Source organism: Lagenorhynchus albirostris, chromosome 7, assembly GCF_949774975.1.
Source record: "Lagenorhynchus albirostris chromosome 7, mLagAlb1.1, whole genome shotgun sequence".
Classification (NCBI taxonomy): Eukaryota; Metazoa; Chordata; class Mammalia; order Artiodactyla; family Delphinidae; genus Lagenorhynchus; species Lagenorhynchus albirostris.
This window is the reverse complement of record NC_083101.1, coordinates 8,960,768-8,983,761: the sequence shown is the minus strand read 5'-3', so window position 1 is coordinate 8,983,761 and position 22,994 is coordinate 8,960,768. Positions and strand designations below refer to the sequence as shown.

Below are 22,994 nucleotides of genomic sequence, written 5' to 3'. Positions count from 1 at the left end.
GCAAAACCCCTCCTTGACTGGATGAAATATGACTTTTATCATTTCATAAATACCGCTAGGGAAACTGGGTAGCTGTGGAATGAGGCCCATACATCACCCTCTAGACTCTTTTTTGTTTGTTTGTTTTTTGCGGTACGCCGGCCTCTCACTGTTGTGGCCTCTCCCGTTGCGGAGCACAGGCTCCGACGCGCAGGCTCAGCGGCCATGGCTCACGGGCGCAGCCGCTCCGCGGCATGTGGGATCTTCCCGGACCGGGGCACGAACCCGTGTCCCCTGCATCGGCAGGAGGACTCTCAACCACTGTGCCACCAGGGAAGCCCATCTAGACTCTTTTTGATTTCAAATAGGCAAAGTTAAATCATTTAAAAATGCCACAAACATCATGGGAAAACACAAACACATGCACCCTAATTGTGAAGTGACAATTTTCTAACTAAAATAAGTTAGTAGAGATTATGACACATAATCAGCTAAATGACAACAACAAAAGCGGGGCACTGGAAAAATATATGAGTTGAGTGACCCAGTGAGGTGGGGGAATAAATATAAAGCTATGAGGGAAATACCCAGTGTCCAATGGACGGATGGCTAATAACTTTGAGAAACGTGGCACTAAGTTTAAATACTAAGGAACATTTCAGTCATTATAATCCTTAATGACACGCAAATATGATTATTACAGCCAAGAAGATCCCAGTTCTTACCAACAAATTTAGCAAAAATCAGTTAAAATGATGAAGCCCACAGCTGGTCTGTGGGGAAACAGGAACTCACTCATGTGGGGTGTGAATCAGCCCAGTGGTCCTGAGGAAACCTGGCCTGACAAGACGATGTCTTCCTATGCCTTTGGGTTCACAGACTTCACTCTTGGGGTCAGATCTCAAGGAAATAGCTCAAGAAGAATAGTAATTAGAGAGTGAGACTCTCTGCCCAGGTGCCTGCAGTTAGGTTACCTAAAGTTCTGTTCGCAACATTCCATTGCCACAAAAAGTTCCTGTCTAGAGTCAGACAGACAAGGGAGCTCATCCCAAGTCTGCCATTTAGCTGTGTGACTTTAGATGACACTTAACTTCTCTGAACCTCAGTTCACTCCTTGATAAAATGGGGATATTAACAGTCCTGGGGTTGTATATTAAAGGAGGTCATGTCTATAAAGTGTCTACACAGCGCCCTGCCCAGTGTCCAACAAAAGGTGGCCCTTGTTATTGTAAGGTGAGTACTGGACGGAGCCTGGAGAGAGTTCCCGCTTGCGGAGGATGAGGTGAAGTCTCAGCTTTCTAACTTGAAGAGGAGCTGATATCTTTGACTCCTAGTTTATTTTTATTACAAAGTCAGAAATAGGAAAATAAACTTCTGCCACAACTTCGCAGGAGTCCACCAAAATGTAAAGGGAAGGTCTTCAAAGGGTGTTAAATTCGCCTGAAACAGGAAAATGCTGAGCGAGGCTCCCACTCCCACCCGAGTGTCAAGATTGGGTGCCTCCAAGGATCTGGAAATGCACATTTTTTTTGAGACTTGGTCTGTGACAGGAGTTTCACATCCCCAAGTTCGTTATTTTTATCTCGGCTTTGAGGGAGAGGGAATCTGCCCAAGGTCCTAAGTTAGGTGACCCTGTCTGGCAAGGTAACCACCGCACAGGTAACTGCTGTGCAGCCTGGGTGAGGGGCAAGCATCCGAAGGGCTGTGAGAGCGAGGGTCTCGGAAGCGGAAGGCTGGGCGCACGGTGGGTGCAGGCCCCGGGTGATGGCAAGTCGAAAGTCCTGGCCTCTCACCCATTCCGCTCCGGGAGCCCCGGGCGCGCCCCGCGGAGCAGCCCTCCTCCCGCCAGCAGGGGGAGCCGAGGAGAAGGCGGGCGGGAGGCCGTGATGCGCGGAGCTGCCGCCGCTCCCTCCCGGAGTCGGGACCAAGGCTGCCGCTCGCCCATTCGTCCGCGGCGAGACTCCCGGACACAGCCCGAGCGGGATCCCGGACTCGGAGTCCCGGAGAGAGGCCAGTCCCGCGTCGCCAACACCCCGGTCCGCGCCTGCCCGGAAGTGCCGGCGCTGAGGGGGCGGGGCCGAGAAGCGCTTCCGGGGGCGGGGGGCGCGGGCTGGGGCGGCAGCCGGAGCGGCGGGGACGGGCCTGGCGCCGGCGGCGGCGGAGGGGGCGCCGCGGGCGGGCGATGTGAGCGCGGCGCTCTCCGCAGGTGAGGCGCGCCGGCGGGGGGCGGTGGGCGGCGGGCGAGGCGCGGGCGGAGCCAGCGGAGTCGGTGGCAGCCCCTGGCCGCTGTCCGGTTCCCTCTGGGCGCGGCGGGGCGGGAGCCTCCGCGCCTGGTCAGCCCCGCGGGCCGGCGGGTGGGCGGGTGGTGCGGGTTGGAGCCGAGGCCGGGCGGGGTCCGGACGCTCTGGGCACCTGCTCTGGTCCGGCGCGCGCCCCCAAGGGGCCAACCCTGCTTGGCCCCGGAGTCCGGGCGCTGCTGGCGGGTCTGAGGGCAGCGCTCGGCCAGCTGCCCCGGGCTCCCCAGCCTCCGCCCGGGCGTCTCGGGATCCCCTGCTTCCGGGCCCCTCGGCCCCGGGGGCGCTCCCCCTTTGTACGGGGAGGCCGGATGGTTAAGTCCCCGGGAGAGCCGGGCCGGGCCGCGGGGTCGGCCCTGCTGGTGGCTGCAACCGAGCTCTTGCCCCACGCCACGGCTTTTCTCCAGGTAAACAGGCGGCGGCGCGTCCTGCTTGGCCCTGGACGTCTCCATGGTCACTCTCGCCCTCAGACGGTCCTGCCATTACGGAGGGCTGGGCTGGCCTGGGTGTGTAAACAGTGTCCTTCTAGGCTAGGCGGCTGTGCCTTGGGGCATGAATAGTCTGGGAGTCTCAGTCTTGAGGCTTTCAGCAAGCCTTTTCCATGCTGGGTCTCAGTTTCCCCACCTGATCAGTGAGGGTTTTAGATAAGCTCTCTAAAGACCCTTCCAGCTCTACCATTCTGTGTATGTCTGAAATTGGAATGGCTGTCCCTGGTTCAAGATACTGGGCAGCTTCACCGAAGACTTTTTGCAAATGTGGACTTTTTAGCCGCTTAATACACTTGTTTTCAGACAGGGTTTAAAATGAATCCAAGAAGCGTTTCTAAACCTAACCTTATCCTAATTCATTCCTTGCTTTTGTTCCTAGTAGTAGTCAATCACATCCTGCTGAGTTTTTGCGTGCAAAATTTTTTTTTGTTGTTTATATCTGCCCATTTTCTCTTTGTTCCCTAGTCAGGCCCTCTTTACCTCACATCTGGATTATCGCAGCAGCTTCTTAGCTAGTCTCTGACTTCAGAAGTCCCCCCACCTCTCCCATCCTTCCTTTATGCTAATGCTAAACTTAATATAGGAAGTCAAAAAAAGAGTTGAGTGTTTGCTTGCTTATTAAATGTCAAGATGCTGTTCCATGTGGTGGGGTAAAGTCGTAGGAGGCACACTTCCAGCCTCCAAGCAGCTTTACACTGGGTGCTGAGACTTTACCTGTGGAAAGGTAATTGATGAGACAAGCCTGTGTGCTGTAGAATTAAGAGGAAGGAGAGATGGAGGTTACTATAGGCCAAGTGGTCAGGAAAGGCTTTAGTGAGGGGGTGGGGTTTGAGCTGGCTGTTAAAGGATGAGTAGGACTCTGATAGGAAAAGAAGAATCAGACCCAGTGATCCCGTGGAGTTAGTGAATAGACCAGTTTCCTTGTAGAGAAGGGTGCTTAAAGGAAGGGAATAAGGAAAGATTGGCTGGGCTAGTTTCTGAAAGAACTTGAACACTAGGCCAAAGTTGAAACTATTCTAAAGGCAGTGGTGAGAGGCAAGAGACTAGGGGTGGCTCATGATCATTTACAGGAGGGGAGGGGAGAGGCTGGGGGCCAGGAGATCAGCTAAAAGGCCACAGGTATTTATACCACTATTCAAAGCTGAGTACATCCTCTGCCTGCCACACTGCATCCAGTCAGTGCCCGCCGTGTCTTTTCAAGGCTCTCCTCACCTTCTTGGACCTTATTTGCTGCTTCTCCTCCCCGACTGTCTCCTGCAGAAGTGAGTTTGTGACTGCTTCGAGGGCGTTGCGCCTCTTGTTCCCCCTTCTGAAGTCCTGGCCTCCTTTTTCTTCTCCTCTGTGTAAATTCTCCATTTCACTTCCTTCAAGCCCCTGCTGAAGATATACTTCCTCCAGAGGGTGTTCCCTGACTGCCCTACCCCCATGCCTTTGTGGCACTCAGAATCTAAAGCACAGGATTCAGCACTTGTTCCTCGGTTACTGAACTTGCTCTTGTCCCAGCTGCAGTGGGTGTTTTTTTTGAGGGCATTTTGTCTTAATACGTCTCTTGCAGCCCTTGTAATATCTAATACTGTAGCTGGGCTTTTGTAATAGGTATGCAAATACTTCCTAATTTTTGTTGGTAAATGACTTAAATTTTTTTGAACCGCCCCTTTTTAAAGGAGAAGCTTTTATTAGTTATCAGTTTTCTCTGTCATATATCATTTACGTCTAATGCTGCCATTCAAGGTGGATGTTTTCAGCTTTCATTCTTCGAGTGCAGATAACATAAAATGAATCTTTGAAACATTAAAATGTTTACTCTTGATTATGGGAAAGGAAAACATCATGTAATTCTTCAGTTGGACGCTGTGGGGAAAGTACATCAGCTTTGGAATCAGACCAGTCTGGGTTTGAATCCCAGCAAGGCTACTTACTAGCCATGTGAACTTGGACAATTTATATAATGTCTCTGATCCTCTGTTTTCTCATTTGTAGTATGGGGATAATAAAATCCATTTCCTAGGGTTTTGTGAGTTTTAAAGTGAAAAAAAGTATATGAAGGAGGTAGCAAAGTTTATAGCACCTAGTAACTGCTTAATATTTACATTTTCATCATCATCATTATTAGGTGTAAATTTATCAAGGTGGAGAAATGATAGGCTGCCGAACCTCGGTGTATTTACTGAGCTGTGTATTTCTACATGTCTGTGGATCCTACTTTTACCTTCCAGCTGAAGCACTTGTCAAAAATGTCAGTATCACAAATCTATAATGTGTCATTATGTTTTATTCCCATTAATTTTCATCTTTCTCTAGTTTAAATTCTGCTTAATGGTTTTCAAACTTCTTAATTGTGTCCGTTTAATGTTTTGTAGCTGACAAACTGCTGAATTTAGCTTAGTCATCAACTGAAGGCAGTTTAATTTCTAATGGTTATTTTCTGGTTGTATTGATGGCATGGAAAACTTCATGGAAGAAAGCAATTCAAGGTGAGCTTTTCGAATCCTTTTATCTTTCGAGGTGGGACTTAATATTTCCCAGGTCTGGTGTCCCCTGAAATGCCAGCAGTAAGCAGATAAGATGCTACTCCTTGACTTTTTTGAGTTCTTTGCCTTAAGAAAGCTTATTCATTCCTTTAACTGAAACAAATCTTTCTATTTCATGATAGGATTTTAAGCATCTAATTGCCCACTTCATAGACAGAAGTAAAAAGAATGGACATTATGCAGAGAAATGGCTGCAAAGTACAAGGAATTGTAACCCCTTAATTATCACTGTGTTGGTGTAATGATACACCCTTAAATGAGAAATTTTTTTCCCACTCAAAGGTGATCAGTAAGACTCTAGCACCAATAAAACCCCTACTTCTCACCACTGTGCCTGGATTAAAATCTTATTCTTACGGGAGATAAGAATTCTGGCTCTGAAGACTGTCAAATCCAGGTTCAAATCCTGGCTCAGCCAGTCATTAATGAGTTTGGGAAAGGTTCTTAGTCTCTCTGAGTGTTTTCTCATCTGTAGAATGGGGATAGCTGCCGTGTCTATCTCATAGTGTTGTCATGAAGATTCAGTGAGCAGGTAGAGAGCTTACTTAGTGTACAGAACGCAGTTGGAGCTCAGTAACTGTTACTGCCAGTCAGGTTAAAGAGTCCATTCCTGCTCTGCTAGGAAAGCTCAGAAGAAGCTTCTGATGTTTTGCACTGACTGAAAGACAGTCTCCACTGTCAAACGAAACCGCACTCTCAGAATTATTGTATCTGAGCAGAATGTTAACGCCTTGGTAGGAAATCTAACAGTTTGGATAAAAATGTTCTTTCAGGCTCACATGAATTAATGCAGTAAGAACTCTAGACTTGTTTTCTTTTAAATTAGGATGAGTACTTCATGAATATCCATCACGGAATGCCATTTTATTTATTTTTTTCTTGCATTGGGTTTCAGCGGCACCAGAATGTTTCATGCAGGCCTGGTGTTATTCGGCTGCTGCTTTCTGAAGGATTAGATTGTATTTCATGACAGCTCAATTTTAGTTTTTCTCTAGACCCAGGCAGAAATACCTAAGAAAGTTATTTTTGTATCCTTGTGACTGCTGTCACCATGCCTGTTGTCCCCAGTGCTTCCATTCAGCGGTCTTGTTAATGACTTTTTGTTTGGGAATGATAAGGGATCTTCAGGTCTTCAGTGCCTGATAGAGAAAGTCTAGCTTGAGTTGTGTCTCCAGTATCAGCAAGTGACTGAAGCCAGCAGGTGCAAATCTGGGTTTGGAATCATGAGCATCTTGATGGAGAATAATGGGTACTTCCTGGTGCCTTAAACAACTTCCAAATTTGTAACCTTGCTTTCCTTTCTTGGAAGTGTCGCAGGGTATTTTTAAATGAAGTGGAGCAAATTAGAGTGTTTATGGGTTAGATGGGAGTGAACCACCTTGCTAGATTTTTCCTGCTGGTGAGACGATCCTACGTCTCTCGGGTGTTCAGCAGGAAAAGTTGAAAGCTGAGGGTGCCGCCATGGTGGCAGTCATGGATTTTGAGCCACCAGCTTGGTTTAGGTTGCTGAGAGCCTCTCTCTGCCAGACACACTGCTAGGCTCTGGGCACACAGTCCCTGCCCTCAGAGAGCTCACCACTGAGGGTGTGAGCTCAGCAGCACGGGAGGCTCAAGAATCAGCACATCACATTTGCTTAGGTTTTACACTTTTACTTTTGCTCTGGTTGTCATTACTGGGAAACAGTTCCAGGGTTTAAGACCAAGGATTTTGTAGAGGGGATTTCAAGGCCCATGTGGGTGTTTTGCCCAGATGACATTTAAGTGTCTTTTCTCATCTTTAGGTTCTCTTTAGAATGGATTTGCAGTGTGGGAAGATGGCACTAGTCTAGGTTCTGGTTTTCACTGTTTGGTTTCCTTACAGCTTAACAAAAGGCACGATGCAGAATTTTATTAGTCAGTGAAACGGTGCCTTAAGGAGAGGGCTAGGTGTGCATGTTTCCTCTTTCGTGAGCATGTTACAGTAGGAGCAAATAACTGTTCCTTCTGTTCTCAACTGTGTTTTCTGTTTTCCCTTTTAGTAACCGCATGTTACCACATTCATCCTTGGCTAGTACAATTTTTGATTACTCCCAAATTGTGCCTATTGGACAACTCTGTTCAGAGGCCCAGTGGGCAGCCTAAACTCAGCTTGTCTGAGGTGGAACTAACTTCCAGAGTGGATAGCATCCCTCCGTCTCCAAGCCCTGTTGAGTCCTTCTTTGGACTCGTGTTCAAATTGGCTGCCACCGGAATCCAGTTTGAGATTTCCAGTCTCGTATTCAAGGCCATCCACGTTCCCACTGTGGCATTCCTCTTTCCCTCATCACTCCTTGTACCTGAGCCCTGGCCACTACCCCAGACACCATACATTTTCACTCCAGTGTTCTTTGCTTCTGCCATTCCTCTGCCTGAAGTGTTCTTTCTGTTCCATTTGAAATGCAAAGTCCTGTTCAAATATTACTTCCACCATGAAGATTTTATTTATTCTCTTTGATTAAAAAAAATTCTCTTCGGTCAAAAGTAATCAGTCTTGTCATTGCTCTCATAGTTCTTTGTTTCTGCCTCTATAATTGTCTGCTTGATACAATAATTACCCATTTGCAGCCTATCTTTCCCTAGATTCCTTGGTTTTAAAAATTATATATTTTTAGGAAAAACCCTATACCATGTCTTAAAAAAACTTTTAGTGAGAATAATACAGCTATATGATAAAAAAATTCAAAAAGTATAAAAGTCTGTTTCCCTTCCCTTTCCCCAGTCTGTAGTCCTCATTCCCAAAAGTCACCAACATTAATGGTTTCATGGGATTCCTTCCAGAATGGATACAGCAGTATATACTTGTTCTTTTAAGAAAAGTACATGAAGTGAATCACATATATACATACAGATTTTTCTATGGCTTGCTGATTTTGGCTAAATATTAGAGCTCTTTTCCATGTCGAAGGATACAGGTCTATTTATTCTTCTTAATGGCTGGGTAGTGTTTCATTGTTGATTGGTTTTTTTGTTTTGTTTTGTTTTGTTTTTTTGAACAAGTCTTCTCTGGATTTTGAGCTCGTTTCCCTCTTTTTTTTTTTGCTATAGCAAATAAAAGTGCTCAGTGGACATACATATCCTGATAAGCTATTGTAAGTACTGTGTATTTGTAAGCTTAATTCTTAATAGTTAATTGTGGGCCAAACGATGAATGCTTTTTACATCTTAATTGATATTAGCAGATTATCCCTCAGGATTACACCTGCACACTTTTAAAATGTGTGCAGGTCTGATGGGTTACGAATGGTATCTCATTTTTTCTTTTTGTAATTCACATGACTTGATCATGAATAAAGCTAAACATCTTTTCATATGTTTTTGATCACTTTTTCTTTGAACTGTTAATATCTTTTGCACCTTCTTCCATAGGATTTTGTGTGTCAGTCCAAATCTGTTTGAGTTATAATATAGCCCTTTGTCAAATGTGCACGTACTTTCCCTCAATATGTCGTTTATCTTTCTGCTTGGAGGGTGGATTTTTTATATTATATATTTCTATGTTGTCAAATGTATTTGTCCTTTGTGGCTTCTGGGACTTAATGTCATGCTTGCAGAGACCTCTATGACATTATTATAAATAAATTCACCCATGCTTTCTTTTAGTTATTTTTTGGTGATAGTTAAGTCTTTTAAAAATAGTGTCAGAAGACTATAATGACATTAAGTGGAAAATAATAGGACCCTCCTTACATTCCCTGGTGCTTTATAAGAAATTGTTAAATATGCAGCACCTTTGAAAACTTAGGGAGCTGTAATTTCCATTAATCGGGCATTTTATTTTATGTGAACCTATAGTGGTCATATAGAAGAGCACTCACTACCTTTTTGCCTCATTTGCTCAAACTCAGTGGGAGGAGCCAGGTGAGAGGAGGAACAGAGTGGCGATGAACTGGCGTCTGTCCACCCTTCCCAGGATCAGCCTTGTCTCTTAGATTATGGTCAGCTGGTTTCCCTGTCTTTATGAAGTGTGACTTTTTTAAAGCTCCTTCAGGTCAAATGTGTTTATTCTTGGTGAGCTTTGGAATCTGGATTAGGGGGTATCATTCCCTTGTTTGTAGCGTTTCAGAACAGCGTCTTGTCCTGATGCCTGGGTGTGGTCATATGTTCTGTAGCTTTTTTTGGGTGGGAGCTTGCAAAGATTTCAAGCAGCTTTACTTGCTAAGCCTTGTTGTCATATGGTCTTGTATCAGATCTTAGTTTTCTTTTCAGAGCATGCATGCATGTTTATTTCTAGGACCCTTCTCCTTCACTTCGCACTTCAAGTCTGTGGGTCGAGTATCCCAGGCTGGCTTGTATGGTAATTTAGGGGACAGCACCTTTCCCCTGTGGCTCGTGCCCACACTGCCTCGCTGTGTGAGTGGCCTCCCTTCTCTGGTTGCCCAGTCTGCCTGAACTCCCCAGCATGTGGCTGTGCTCTTCCTGAACCTGGTCGCTCTTCACTCCTCACGGTTGTGTCTTGCTCTGGCCTGTGCTGGCCTTGCTGCTGTCCTCAGTGCTTTCAGACCTGGCTTCCTCGCTACTTGGTCAGTCCTGGATAGCCCCTCACAGTCTGCTGTTGCTTTTTAAATGCCAGTCTCAGTGCTGCTTTGAATTCTCTTGAACTTGGGCTGAACCTGTGTCTTGGCAGCATCTGCTCTCTGTGACTTTCACCCTCGAACACCAAAAGGACCACTTACTTGAGCCCTAGGTCGGTGGTTTCTAATGAATAGAGGCTTTAGCATATGAAGATAGCTGTTTATTTAAAGCAGGTAAAATCAGCCAGGATGCAGGGCTCTGACGGGGAAGCGGGAGTAAAAGCTGTGAATATGGAAGGCATAATATACTGCAGCTGGAGGGCCACCTGGGACTTTTTTCTGATCATAACCCTTCCTTCTACCGGTGACTTAGATCTAGAAAAAAGGGAGATTTTGATCTTGAAAGAGGGTTCTATGGTAAATCCCTAGAGCTGAGATTACTCATGCACAGGGCATGTGCGCTTGTAAGTTCGATGGATGTTACTAAAATGCTCCCTTTTGCCTTTCTTCATCTCCTTCCTCCCGACAGAGGAAGGAGTAAGAGCCCTGGGCAGTGGTAGGAGGTTGTCACCTGTCACTGTCCCTTTCCCTGGCCACCACCCTAGGGCAGGGAGGTAACCTAGGGCAAGCTTTCGTTTCCTCCTGCCTTTCCCTCAACTCTCCTGCCTCCCTTACTGGTCCAGCTACTCCCCTTGGGCAAATTAAACAAGGATAAGGGGTTATTGTGTAGGGGTCTAGATGGCCAGACTTTGCAACAGCCCTGAAGAAGTTAAGTTAGCCTCTTGGAGCCTCAGTTTCCTCACCTCTCAAGGGAGGGTAATCGTACCTGCCTTCTGGTGGAAGGTCAAGAGAATTCATACATATGTATGAATAATACATATAAGGCCTTTACGACATGCCTAGCATGTGTCGAGCATTCAGTAAATATTGTAATTGATGATGATGATGATGATGGGCTTTTCCAAGTAAGGGGGGAAGGCTAAGGAGTGTGGTGGAAGGTGACAGTGATCCCCTTGGGCAGTTGCTGAGGCTGGTGTGGAGGTGGCTGGACGAATGTCAGGACTGCCCACGTCCGAGGTGGTCCTTCCCAGAACCCACTGTTGAGACCGATGGTGGCAGTCTCATCAGCTGACTGTGGCAGAGGCTGTGTGTGAGGTGAGAGCTGCTTCCCGAGGGGTGAAAGCATTCTCCAGTTAAAGAAATTGGAGAGCAGAAAGTTTGTGTGTCCATTGGTTGAATGAGCAGAAGAGCGTTATGAAGAAATCGGGGAGCTGACAATTTTGAACTTCCCAGAGACCATTTCAACTAATATCCTCTTTGTATATGTTTTAAAAAGAAGTATTTCACATTGTTATCCAAAGTATAGTTTTAACAAACAAAACCAGAATGAGTATTGTTAAAATAAGTATTAATGGTATTGAAGAAAAATATCCAGTTTATATATACTTGTTTTTAATTAAAATATAGCAATGTAAATGTCTAGTTTGGGGATTTTTTTTGTTTACTATTGATATAATGGGACAGAAAGACCTGTGATTAATCTGCTGAATTAAAGAATACTGATTCTGATGTCCTTAGTGAGTGGAACAATCAAATTCATTATTGTTTTCTGAAGCAGCTGCAAACTTAGTCTAAATGAAAAACTAATATAAATCACTTCTCTGCATTATCAAAAATGAACTCCATTCCCATCTCTCTCTGAGTTGGGAGGAATCTGCAGTAAGCCTGTATCAAACTGCAAGACTGGGACTCTTATTTATCTTTGAGTTCCCTTTGGTTTTGTGCACGTAAGAGATTGAAATTGAACATACCCTATAAATGTAGAAAAATAAATTCCCAGTCAGTATGTCATTTAGTGATTGCAGTTAAATCTAATACTTGCAGCACATTGGACAAAAGGCTCGTTTTCTTAATTTGCAAAGAACTCTGACAGTTCAATAGAGAGTCAGATATGGGCAAAGGATATGGGTAGTCAGTTCGAAGACAAACTTAGACAAATTGCCATTGAAGATGAGAAAAGATGATCAACCCCATTTATAATTAAATCACAGCAAAACAGTGAGATACCACTTTTAACCTGTCAGTGTGGCAAAGGTGAAAAAGTTCAATATTCATTATTAGCAGTTACGGGGGTACAGGCACTTCACGTGCTGTTGGTGAAGGGACAGTTGCTGCCACCTTTTGGGAGGTAAGTTGGCATTATCGATGGATGTGAAAAACTAACGCAGTAGCCCCTCTGCTAGGAGGAACTACTATGACTATTTAAATGGTTTCCTGCTTTTGGTATCACCTGGGGACTGATTAAGTATTGAATACATGGTGGCACATATGAAATTCATTTATATGAATTTCATGGAATACTATGAAATCAGAAAAGAGATTGAAGTAGATGAGCTTGTGCTGCTGTGGAAAGATTTTAAGGTATATTAAATACTTTTTTTTTTAACATCTGTATTGGAGTGTAATTGCTTTACAATGGTGTGTTAGTTTCTGCTTTATAACAAAGTGAATCAGCTATACATAAACATATATCCCCACATCCCCTCCCTCTTGCGTCTCCCTCCCACCCTCCCTATCCCACCCCTCTAGGTGGTTGCAAAGCACTGAGCTGATCTCCCTGTGCTATGCAGCTGCTTCCCACTAGCTATCTATTTTACATTTGGTAGTATATATAAGTCCATGCCATTCTCTCACTTCATCCCAGCTTACCCTTTAAATACATTTTTAAAAAGCAGAGTACAGAACAGTTTATGCTGATATATGTTTATAATTTTCTCTGAAAGAACACCCAAAAACTCTTTCCAGTGATTGAGAGGCACTGGAGAAGAATTTTGCTATCCATTTTATATTTTTCTGTACGATAGTTTGAAGTTTGACCATATGCATATATTTTATTTTAAAGATAAAATTAAACATTGATCTAACTTTGGTGTAGGCCCACTGACATTCCATTCAAGGGAGAAATCAAGACCCTCGAGGAACCAGTGATTAGCCCATGCTGGAAAATTGCAGAGTAGTGGAGGGTTCTGTTGGAACTGATGTGTCTGTGAGAGGTTCTGGCTTCCTTTGCTTCAGGACCGCTGGACCTGATGTCAGGCCTGGGTGTGGAATTGTGATTAATTATGCCTTTTACTCCTTTTCTGTGACTAGGACTTCAGTTACCTGTAAATTCCCTGTGTGTCAGTCTCTGAGAAGCCTCTTATTCGAGAGTGTTGCTTGTTAGCAGCTTTAGGCAGGAGTCTCTGAATCTCATTGTCACTGCCGAGAGGACGCGTCAGTGTCAAGGAGAGGAGAATGGAGCACTTCCTTTCTCATTTTGCAGAAAAATGGAATTCCTCCTTAGGTGTTAATCATGGTCTTTCATTTTTCTCTTCAGTGATTTTCTTTCCAGTGTAGTTCTGTACTTTTTTCTGAGAAGAAGATAAAAAGCCACACAAAGGAGGAAGACACCTCATTGTGGAGCTATTTTCAGTTTTACAGACTATTTCAGAAATGCTTTTTTGTTTTCCTTTTTCTACTGGTTTTTGCCCAGGACTCTGTACCTTTAAAAAGCTGAATCCACCTTTCTTTTGCCCTTTAATTCCAAAAGTCACTATTTACACATCCTTGTGTCCCGAAAATGCTGTAATGAATAGGTAACATTTGACCACTTGGCAGGTGCCAGGCAGTTTCTGTGCTTCTAGACGGCAGTCTGGTGCAGTTATGAGCATGACCCCTGGAGCCAGACTAAGTTCATCTGTTAACTGCGGGACCTTTGGCAAGTGTCTTAACTTCTTTTCTTCAGAGTCTTCATCTATAAGATGGCAGCAATCATAGTATTCCCCTAACAGAGTTGATAAGAGAATCAAATTAATTAATCTGTGTAAGGTGTTTAGCACAAGATAGGTACTCATTATATGTAAGCTATTATACACATTCATTGCATGAATTTCCCTCATTCAACTACTCCAACAGTCATGTTGGGCTGTTCTAGTCATGTTCTAGATACAGAGATCAAGGTTGATGGACTTGTCTAAGGTCACGTAACTATTTAAATGTTCATTGTTACTATTTTTATTAGAAAGTGGCACAACCAGGATTCATATCCAAGTCTAACTTCAAAGCCAGTTCTGTTTGTTACACCATCCTGTCCCCCTAAAAAAAGTCTCTAATAGCTAACCTTGATTGCCACGTGCCAAGCAACCATTGTGCTAAGTGCTTCCTACATGAATTCCTTATAACAACCCATAAGGCAAAGACTATTGCTATTGATACTACCATTAAAAACAAAAAAACTGGGCTTTCCTGGTGGCGCAGTGGTTGAGAGTCCGCCTGCCAATGCAGGGGACACGGGTTCGTGCCCCGGTCTGGGAGGATCCCACGTGCCGCGGAGCGACTGGGCCCGTGAGCCATGGCTGCTGAGCCTGCGTGTCCAGAGCCTGTGCTCCACAATGGGAGAGGCCACAACAGTGAGAGGCCCGCGTACCGCAAAAAAAAAAAACAAAAAAACAAAAAACTGAGACTTGGAAAGGTTATGAAGTACCTTGCCCAAGGTTTTACAAATGGAAAGCAGGTATCATTTGAATCCATATCTGACTCCAAATTAATGCTTCTGATGGTTATATTAGGATCTTTTCTTATCTCTTAAAAACTAGATGAGGTGCCTTAAATTTTTTTAATGTTACTTATTTTTAATAAGTAATACATTCACATAGTTTAGAAATTTTAAGAGTTCAAAATGATTCACTGAAAGCTAATGGGCCTTCCAACTACCTCATCCCTGTCCCAAGAGGCCATTTGTTTTTGTGCATCATTCCAGAAATATTTTGCTAATATTTATATATGAATATATTGACACAGTGAGGTGTATATGTTTTCATAGTGCTTTATACAAATAGCATATATACTGCTCTGCATCTCAGCTTTTTCATTTAGCAATATATCATGGTGATTGTTTCATACCAGTATGAAAAGAGCTTCCTTATTCATTTTTTCTGGTGGTATAATAGTCTTTAGTATGGACATACCATAATTTATTAGCCAGGCTCCTCTTGATGAGAATTTAGTTTGTTTCCAATCTTTTGTTATGAGCTGTCCTGTAATAAATTCCTAGAGTTGAAATTGCTCAGTCATGGGGGATCGTTTGTAATTTTTCTGGATACTACTGAAATGCCCTCCAAAGTATTTGTACCATTTTATACTCACCAGCAGTGTCTATGTCAAATTATCATCTAGTAGGGATTTAAAAATACATATATTTTTGTCATTCCAAGTAATACATGTTCACTATAGAAATTTGAAAAATACAAAGAAGAAAGATAAAACATCTTTACTCTCACATTAATGTAAATATTTTGTATAATTCTTTAATATTATCTCTATGTATATTTAATATTTGTAAATACATATATACTTTTAGAAATATCATTCTGTATATTCTGTGATTACCTGATTTTTTAACAGCTTTGTTGAGGTATATAACTTACATATAAAATTGACCCATCTTAAGTATAAAATGCAGTGACTTTTAGTAAACTTAAAAAGTTGTCAAGGGCTTCCCTGGTGGCGCAGTGGTTGAGAGTCCACCTGCCGATGCAGGGGACGCGGGTTCGTGCCCCGGTCTGGGAAGATCCCACATGCCGCAGAGCGGCTGGGCCCGTGAGCCATGGCCGCTGAGCCTGCGCGTCTGGAGCCTGTGCTCCGCAACGAGAGAGGCCACAACAGTGAGAGTCCTGCGTACCGCAAAAAAAAAAAAAAAAAAGTTGTCAAACTATCACCGTAATTCAGTTTTAGACCATTTCCATCACCCATAAAGATCCCTCTTGTTCATTTGCAGTTGATCTGATTTCTTGCTGTGTTCTTAAATATTTATTCATCAAATATTTATTGAGTATCCACCATGTGCCAGGCAGTTATCTGGCACATAGTTAATATAACAGATAAAAATTCCTGCTCTCATGGGAACTAACTTATATTTTGTGGAACTAACTTTGAATTCTTTAACGTCATTTTAGTGATGATACTGTATTCAGTATATAGCTGTATCATACTTTAATAATTCCCTTATTGTTGGACATTCAGGTTGTTTCCATTGTTTGCTTTGTAATTGAATGTAGTTATGGATAAATTTTTGTGCCTATATTCATGATTTTGTTTTTACAACACAGAGTGCTGAGTTGAGAGAAATTCCCATTTTAAGGCTTTTGTTATATTTGCCTACCAGAAGTATGTGAGAGCACCCCTCTTCCTATAACACTGCCAGCTGGGTTGCGTTTTTAAGTCTGGGCGATTTGAGAAAGAACAATTGTGTCTTGTGTTAATTTTTATATTTTGGTTTATTGATGAAGTCGTTAAGCATTTTATCCCTATGTTTAAAGGCAATTTAAATTTTTTTTTTTTTAGCATCTGTTCATATTCTTTGTTCACTTTTCAGTTGTTACATTTGGCTTTTATTGATTTGTAAGAGTTTTATACTTCCCTGCCATAGATGTTATATTTTTCATAATTTGTCTCTTTTTGTTTTTTGGTAAAAGATATTTTTTAGAGGTATAAAAGTTTTACTTAAATAGTTAAATCTCCCTTTCTTCTTCTGGTGTCTGCCTTTGTGTGCTCAGAAATGTCTTCTCTTGAAGTTATTTTTGGGTATGTTGTGAAGAAGGGATCTAACTTTATTATTATTTATTCATATTATCCAAGCAGCATCTATTTCCAGAAATCTTCCTTTTTCACTGATTGAAAATGGCCCCCAAAGGCCCATCCTGGTCTGATTTCTATCTACTTGACAGCCTCCTGTGGCCTCTGCCCTTGCTCCTTGTCCCAGCTGTGCCACAGTGCTCCAATATTTCCTTCCTTCCTGACTTGGGCTCTCATCTCTTTGTGCATGTGATTCCTTCTGTCTGGAAAATTGGAACTTTCCCTGCAGCACCCTCCCTACCCCCCAATATTTGGCTAACCTTTATCATCCTTTAGGTCTCAGTTGAGATATCATTTGTTCAAATGGCCTTCTCTGACCACTCCTCCGTTATGAAAGCTCTCATAGCTCTTATCACAATTTACAACAAGAGAATTGTAGCTTACTTGGAGCTGTAGTGCCAGGCATACGGAAGACTCTCAGTATATATTTACGAAATGAATGAATTATAGCCTACTCATACATTTTGACATCTATATGTTTGGCTGTATTTTTCTTTTTCTAAAATTTTTTCAGTATTTCTTCTAGATCTAATGTCCATTATGGTGGCCATTGCTCACACGGGGCTATTGAGCACTTGAAATGTAGTTATTCCAGATTGAGACGTGCTGTAAATGCAAAATACACATCACATTTTAAAGACTTGATATGACAGACATGAAATTCCAAGAGTGTTGTGAAAATACTGGTGACTTAGTATGAAAAAAAAGAATATAAAATATCTCAATAACTTTCTAATGTTGAAATGATAATGTTTTAGATATATTGAGTTAAATTTTATATTTTTCCTTTTAAACAATATAACTGCTAGAAAACATTACACACATGGCTTGTGTTGTATTTCTATTGGACGGCAGTGTTCTAGATGAATTTTAAAATCATTTTGTCAAGTTTCTAAGAAAATACTCCATTGGGCTGCATTATATTTATAAACTAACTTGCGGGGAACATGTCCATCTTGATAGTGTCAAATTTTCCTACCAGAAGCATGATATGTGTCTTTGTTTATGCATGTTTTTGTCCTTATTAAAGTGTTATAGTTTTCTTCTTGTAGATCCAATTTTTTGTTTATCCCCCAGGTATTTTATAGTTTATGTTAATATTGTTGGCTGTAACTTGTCATTAGCTTACCTAACCGGTTTTTTATGAATAATAATTTTTTAAATCCTTCACTTATTACATCCTGATTCTAACAGATTTTTTTCAAGCAATTCTTTTGTGTTTTCTATGTAAATAGTCATATCTCCCTTGGATGATAATTTCACCGCCTCTTTTCTAAAGGCTATATGCCTTAATTTTCTCTTGCCTTTTTTCTTTGGCTGGAATTTCAAGAACAACGTTAAGTAAAAGAAGTGATGGGCAGACAACCTTGTAGCCTTCCAGGCACTAGCAGGAATTCCTTTACAAAAGTGTTTACCATAGAGTGTGCCAGGGAACACTAATTCTTTGGAATATTAATATGTGTACCTTGAGAGAAGAGTTTCATGGTTAAATGAGTTTGCAAACTGCTGAGTTAAATAGAATTCTAGCCTGTAGGACTTTGCAGATGGGTTAGTATGCTAATATGTTTTTTAATTCCTAGGAGGTAGGGATATTGAGCTCGGGGCTTGTGTTCTACTAAATACATTTTGGGGAATGTAGGTATATTTCCTTTTTAAGGGTGATGTTGCCATTAGTTTGCAGTAGATGCTATTATATTAGGAAAATATTGTTCTATTCTTAGCTTATTAAGTATTTTTATCCTTACTTTGAAAGTAACTTTTTAAAATGCATTTTTGGCATAGAATTGATTTGGCCATATGGTTTTTCTCCTTTGACTTATTGAGGTTGCAGATTACATTTGTGTATGTCCTAACACATAGCCATTCTTACATTTGATCATAATATATTATTCTTTTAATAGGTTATATTTGCTAGTATTTCCTTTAGGATATTAAAGTAAGTCTGTTTAGTGAAGTCTCTACGTAGGTAAAGTTGACGGTCTTTATGCTGTTTGCCATATTCTAATGTCAGACTTATGCCATACGAACTGAGATGCTTTAAATATTTTAGCATGCATCTAGAACAGTGTGAATGGCCTGAGGATCATTTGTGCTTTGGCACTTCTGTTTCTTTTTAATTCTGCCAATTTATGTTATCCTAAAAATATGTCCATTCCACTTGGATTTCAAATTGATTTCAATCATAAATCTAGGATAAATAATGGCACAGGGTTCCTCTCTAACTAAAATGTTTTAATAAATTCTGAGGTGGTTAAGAAAAATTCTGATGTGATTTATCATCACACTGATTGATCTTTTTCTGCAAAAGTTTTAGATTTCGTTGCACATTGTCTTGTCTTAAATTTTAAAACTTTGTGATTAAATACTGTTCTGTATTAATTACATTTTTGTTTTCTTTGGGTTTAGTTTGTTCCTTTTCTGACCTCATAAGTGATTTCATTTATTTTTATTCTTTATTGTTTAATGATAAAAATTTTTAAGGCACTGACATTGTTAAAATTTGTTAGTTCACAACCCCAGCATTTCATTGTGAAAAATTTCAAACATACCCAAAAGTTGAATTTTACAATAAACACCTGTATACTCAATCTAGACTCTACACTTGTTAACATTTTATTTTGTTTGCTTTATCACATATCTGTCCATCTCTTTTTGGATGCATTGTTAGGTAAGTTGAAGATATAAGTAAACTTCATTCCTAAACCCGTACTGCAGATTTGATGTGAGTTTTCTTATTTTCTAAATAGCTCTATTCCTTATTGATTTTCTTTTTGATTCAGTGCTTATTCAGGAGGTGTTTAAATTTCTCTTGATTGGGTTTTTTTTTTTTTTGTTTTGGTTTTTTTTGCGGTACACGGGCCTCTCACCGTTGTGGCCTCTCCCGCTGCGGAGCACAGGCTCCAGATGCGCAGGCTCAGCGGCCATGGCTCACGGGCCCAGCCGCTCTGCGGCATGTGGGATCTTCCGGACCGCGGCACGAACCCGTGTCCCCTGCATCGGCAGGTGGACTCTCAACCACTGCGCCACCAGGGAAGCCCTATTGGTTGGGTTTTAAAAACAAAAATATAAATGTGAGATCTAATTTTGTTGTTTTGGTCAGAGAATGCAGCCTGGGCTCTACACCGTTCTGTAGTTTTGAGTGATCAGGGCTGTGGGCTCTAGGCAGAGGGCAGCCAGCCTGTCCTGAGCACGCCAGCAGTGTGAGCACTAGCCGAGGATGATGCACTCCTGACGTGTCCGTCACTCTTCTTGATCCTCCTGTCTAAAAACTCTTCACTGAAGGCGGCCGAGCATTGCGCTATGAATTACCAACCCAAAAGGATGTAAATGTGTGTAGAGCTGAAGGGGAAAAAATGCACATCAAGACAACAACTCAAACTCTAAAAAGGTTTAAGCTCCATTCAGTATCCAGTGTGCTGTATACTTGCAAAATACTAATTGGAAATATACAAATAAGGCAGAGCATTTTTTTAAATGAATTTACTTCTGTTTTACAGAGTACTTCAAATCCTCAAAGGTAGGTGAAACAGAAAAATATATTTCTTAAAAGGATACCAAGTTCTCAGCTAGAGCTAAAATGGCTCTACTGTATGTTACATGTTTTACTTTGATCAAGATGTATGTCAGGTAATTAGGAGACTTGGCTAATGGATCATTAGGTTATTTATCTTTAGGTGAATTAACCAAGGCATGAAAGACTGAAAATAAGTAAGAGGAGAAAAGAAATGCTCAGGCGGACCCTAGGAGGTATAGTAGCTACAATGGAGGGGGTGGTGGTATTTTTGCAAGGCTGTGTTTATGCCACTTGTACTTAGTGAGGAGTCACTGGCGAATTATGAAACTCTCTCTTTCCTCAGATTACGCTTCATGTCAGTAGAAATGGACAGCAGCAGTTTTATTCAGTTTGATGTGCCCGAGTACAGCAGCACCGTTCTGAGCCAGCTAAACGAGCTCCGCCTGCAAGGGAAACTATGTGACATCATCGTCCACATTCAGGGTCAGCCGTTCCGAGCCCACAAAGCAGTCCTTGCGGCCAGCTCCCCCTACTTCCGGGACCATTCAGCATTAAGTACCATGAGTGGCTTGTCAATATCAGTGATTAAAAATCCCAATGTGTTTGAACAGTTGCTTTCATTTTGTTACACTGGAAGAATGTCCTTGCAGCTGAAGGATGTTGTCAGTTTTCTGACTGCAGCTAGCTTTCTTCAGATGCAGTGTGTCATTGACAAGTGCACGCAGATCCTAGAGAGCATCCATTCAAAAATCAGTGTTGGAGATGTGGACTCTGTGACCGTCGGTGCGGAAGAGACTCCAGAGAGTCGTAATGGAGTTAAAGACAGCAGCTACTTTGCCAACCCGGTGGAGATCTCCCCTCCATACTGCTCTCAGGTACGGCAGCCTACCACAAGCAGTGATCTTCGGATGGAGACGACACCCAGCAAAGCCTTGCGCAGCCGTGTACAGGAGGAAGGGCACTCGGACCGAGGGAGCAGTGGGAGCGTCTCTGAGTACGAGATTCAGATCGAGGGGGACCATGAGCAAGGGGACCTGCTGGGGAGGGAGAGCCAGATCACTGAAGTGAAAGTGAAGATGGAAAAGTCTGACCGTCCCAGCTGTTCCGACAGCTCCTCCCTGGGAGACGATGGCTACCACACCGAGATGGTTGATGGGGAACAAGTTGTGGCCGTGAATGTGGGCTCCTATGGTTCTGTGCTCCAGCACGCCTACTCTTACTCCCAGGCAGCTTCACAGCCAACCGGCGTAGCTGAAGCTTTTGGAAGTTTGAGTAATTCCAGCCCATCCAGATCCATGCTGAGCTGTTTCCGAGGAGGTCGTGCCCGCCAGAAGCGGGCTCTGTCTGTCCATCTGCACAGTGATCTGCAGGGCTTGGTGCAGGGTTCCGACAGTGAAGCTATGATGAATAACCCCGGGTTTGAGAGCAGCCCCCGGGAGAGGAGTGCAAGAGGTCACTGGTACCCGTACAATGAGAGGTTGATCTGTATTTACTGTGGAAAGTCCTTCAACCAGAAGGGAAGCCTTGACAGGCACATGCGACTCCATATGGGAATCACCCCCTTTGTGTGCAAGTTCTGCGGGAAGAAGTACACGCGGAAGGACCAGCTGGAGTACCACATCCGGGGCCATACCGACGATAAACCATTCCGCTGTGAGATCTGCGGGAAGTGCTTTCCATTCCAAGGTACCCTCAACCAGCACCTGCGGAAAAACCACCCTGGCATAGCTGAAGTCAGGAGTCGCATCGAGTCCCCTGAGAGAACAGATGTGTATGTGGAACAGAAACTAGAAAATGATGCGTCGGCCTCAGAGATGGCCCTAGATTCCCGGATGGAAATTCACACGGTGTCTGATGCTCCTGATTAAGATGGTAAAGAAGTGCACCCCACAAAGCACATTAATCAACGCCTGTTTGTGATTTGCTTTGTTGTAACCTTTGGTTTTCCCAACCATCTGGAAATCTCTTGGTCTCTTGGCAGTTTTTCTAAGGTTTCTGGAAGGAACACTTCATTGTGTTTATCCTTTCCCCCGCCCTCCCTCCCTCAAGGAGCTCAAAGCATGAAGGGCAGCGTATCCAGGGAAAACACAGGCTGACAGTATTCCTCTTTGGCTGAACTCTTCATCCAAAACCTGCCAGTGATTTAGCTATGCCAACTGGTTGACCCTACATTCTCTGCCAAGAGGCATACTCTCCCATTGTGTGCACTGGCACCAGTGCATTTCCATGGAGGGAGACTGGGATGCCGTCAGCTGATACAAATGGGTAACCTTTTCTAATTTAAAATTACTTTTAGGGGGTAGTTAGACAATTTTTATATATATATATATAATAAAGCAATTATTATATATATAGTATATATACATTCTCAAATTTGATTTTATTCTGGTTGAGGTGAATGTAAGAGGAATATATAATTTAATACAATGTGAACAGGGCTTTTGACTCTGTCTCGCCCCTACCTAATATGTTAGGGTTTTGCCCCTTTATTTCCCTTATAAAAGAATGTTAATAGGTTTTCAAATATATTAATCATTGTGTCCAAAAGCAAGCAAAGCAAATCACAGTGTTCATAGCTCTGCTTCATAACAAATACATAAACCAAATGCCATAAAATGTATTCAACTCTAGTTGGAAACCATTTGGAATTTTTGTTAGTTGTCCAGTAGGTAAGCTGGATGACCCGTGGTGCTGACCTTTTTACATACAGTAGTGTTATATTAGTCAACCCCAAAGGAGCAGTGGTTTTCAATGTTTTTACTGGCCTATGAATCTACCTTCATTCCGTACTGTAGAAACATACCAGGTAACTAAATCGAATCACTCTCTACCGTGAGTTAGTACTCGCACTAAAGGAAAGGGATTTGTAGTTCTGTCTACAAAATTCTCCAAGCAGTGTTGTGGTTTTTTTTCTTCTTTCTCTTTTCAAACAGCCAGTTCAGGTGCACAGCAACTTTTTCTACATGCAGTTCCCAGGGAAACTGCAG

At 42.6% G+C, this 22,994-nt stretch overlaps 2 protein-coding genes and 1 long non-coding RNA gene across 10 annotated transcripts in view; 2 read left to right on the top strand and 1 right to left on the bottom strand.

Moving 5' to 3' along the window:
• Positions 1–617: 617 nt before the first annotated feature.
• Positions 618–1,986, bottom strand: LOC132523354 (uncharacterized). The gene is made up of 2 exons (XR_009541491.1): positions 1,773–1,986; positions 618–1,419 (listed from the first exon to the last, which is right to left on the bottom strand). It is a non-coding gene; the product is annotated as an uncharacterized LOC132523354 (long non-coding RNA).
• On the top strand, positions 1,860–22,310 carry ZBTB34 (zinc finger and BTB domain containing 34). Of its 8 annotated transcripts, none has more exons than XM_060154326.1 (6): positions 1,860–2,015; positions 4,875–4,997; positions 5,122–5,235; positions 8,356–8,399; positions 19,594–20,010; positions 20,351–22,310. In XM_060154326.1, the coding sequence occupies exons 5-6, from the start codon at positions 19,847–19,849 to the stop codon at positions 21,873–21,875; spliced, it is 1,689 nt and encodes a 562-aa protein (XP_060010309.1). In that variant the 5' UTR covers positions 1,860–2,015; positions 4,875–4,997; positions 5,122–5,235; positions 8,356–8,399; positions 19,594–19,846; the 3' UTR covers positions 21,876–22,310. The 8 variants fall into 8 exon arrangements, with proteins under 8 accessions (XP_060010309.1, XP_060010314.1, XP_060010312.1 ...); XM_060154325.1 differs by lacking the exon at positions 1,860–2,015 and adding an exon at positions 2,111–2,185; XM_060154331.1 differs by lacking the exon at positions 19,594–20,010.
• The window catches only part of RALGPS1 (Ral GEF with PH domain and SH3 binding motif 1), a 322,342-nt gene continuing 301,474 nt past the window's right edge, over positions 2,127–22,994 (top strand). Inside the window, exon 1 of the mRNA XM_060154324.1 lies at positions 2,127–2,185. The gene's annotated coding sequence lies outside the window, so the exon portion shown is untranslated. The remainder of the gene's footprint in view (positions 2,186–22,994) is intronic.

What these genes read in the sequence shown, in the direction of transcription:
- ZBTB34 (XM_060154326.1), top strand. Translation starts at nt 19,847, where the DNA reads ATGCACATCAAGACAACAACTCAAACTCTAAAAAGGTTTAAGCTCCAT. An exon ending in AGTACTTCAAATCCTCAAAG is followed by an intron (nt 20,011 to 20,350) that starts GTAGGTGAAACA and finishes CTCTTTCCTCAG; the next exon opens with ATTACGCTTCATGTCAGTAG.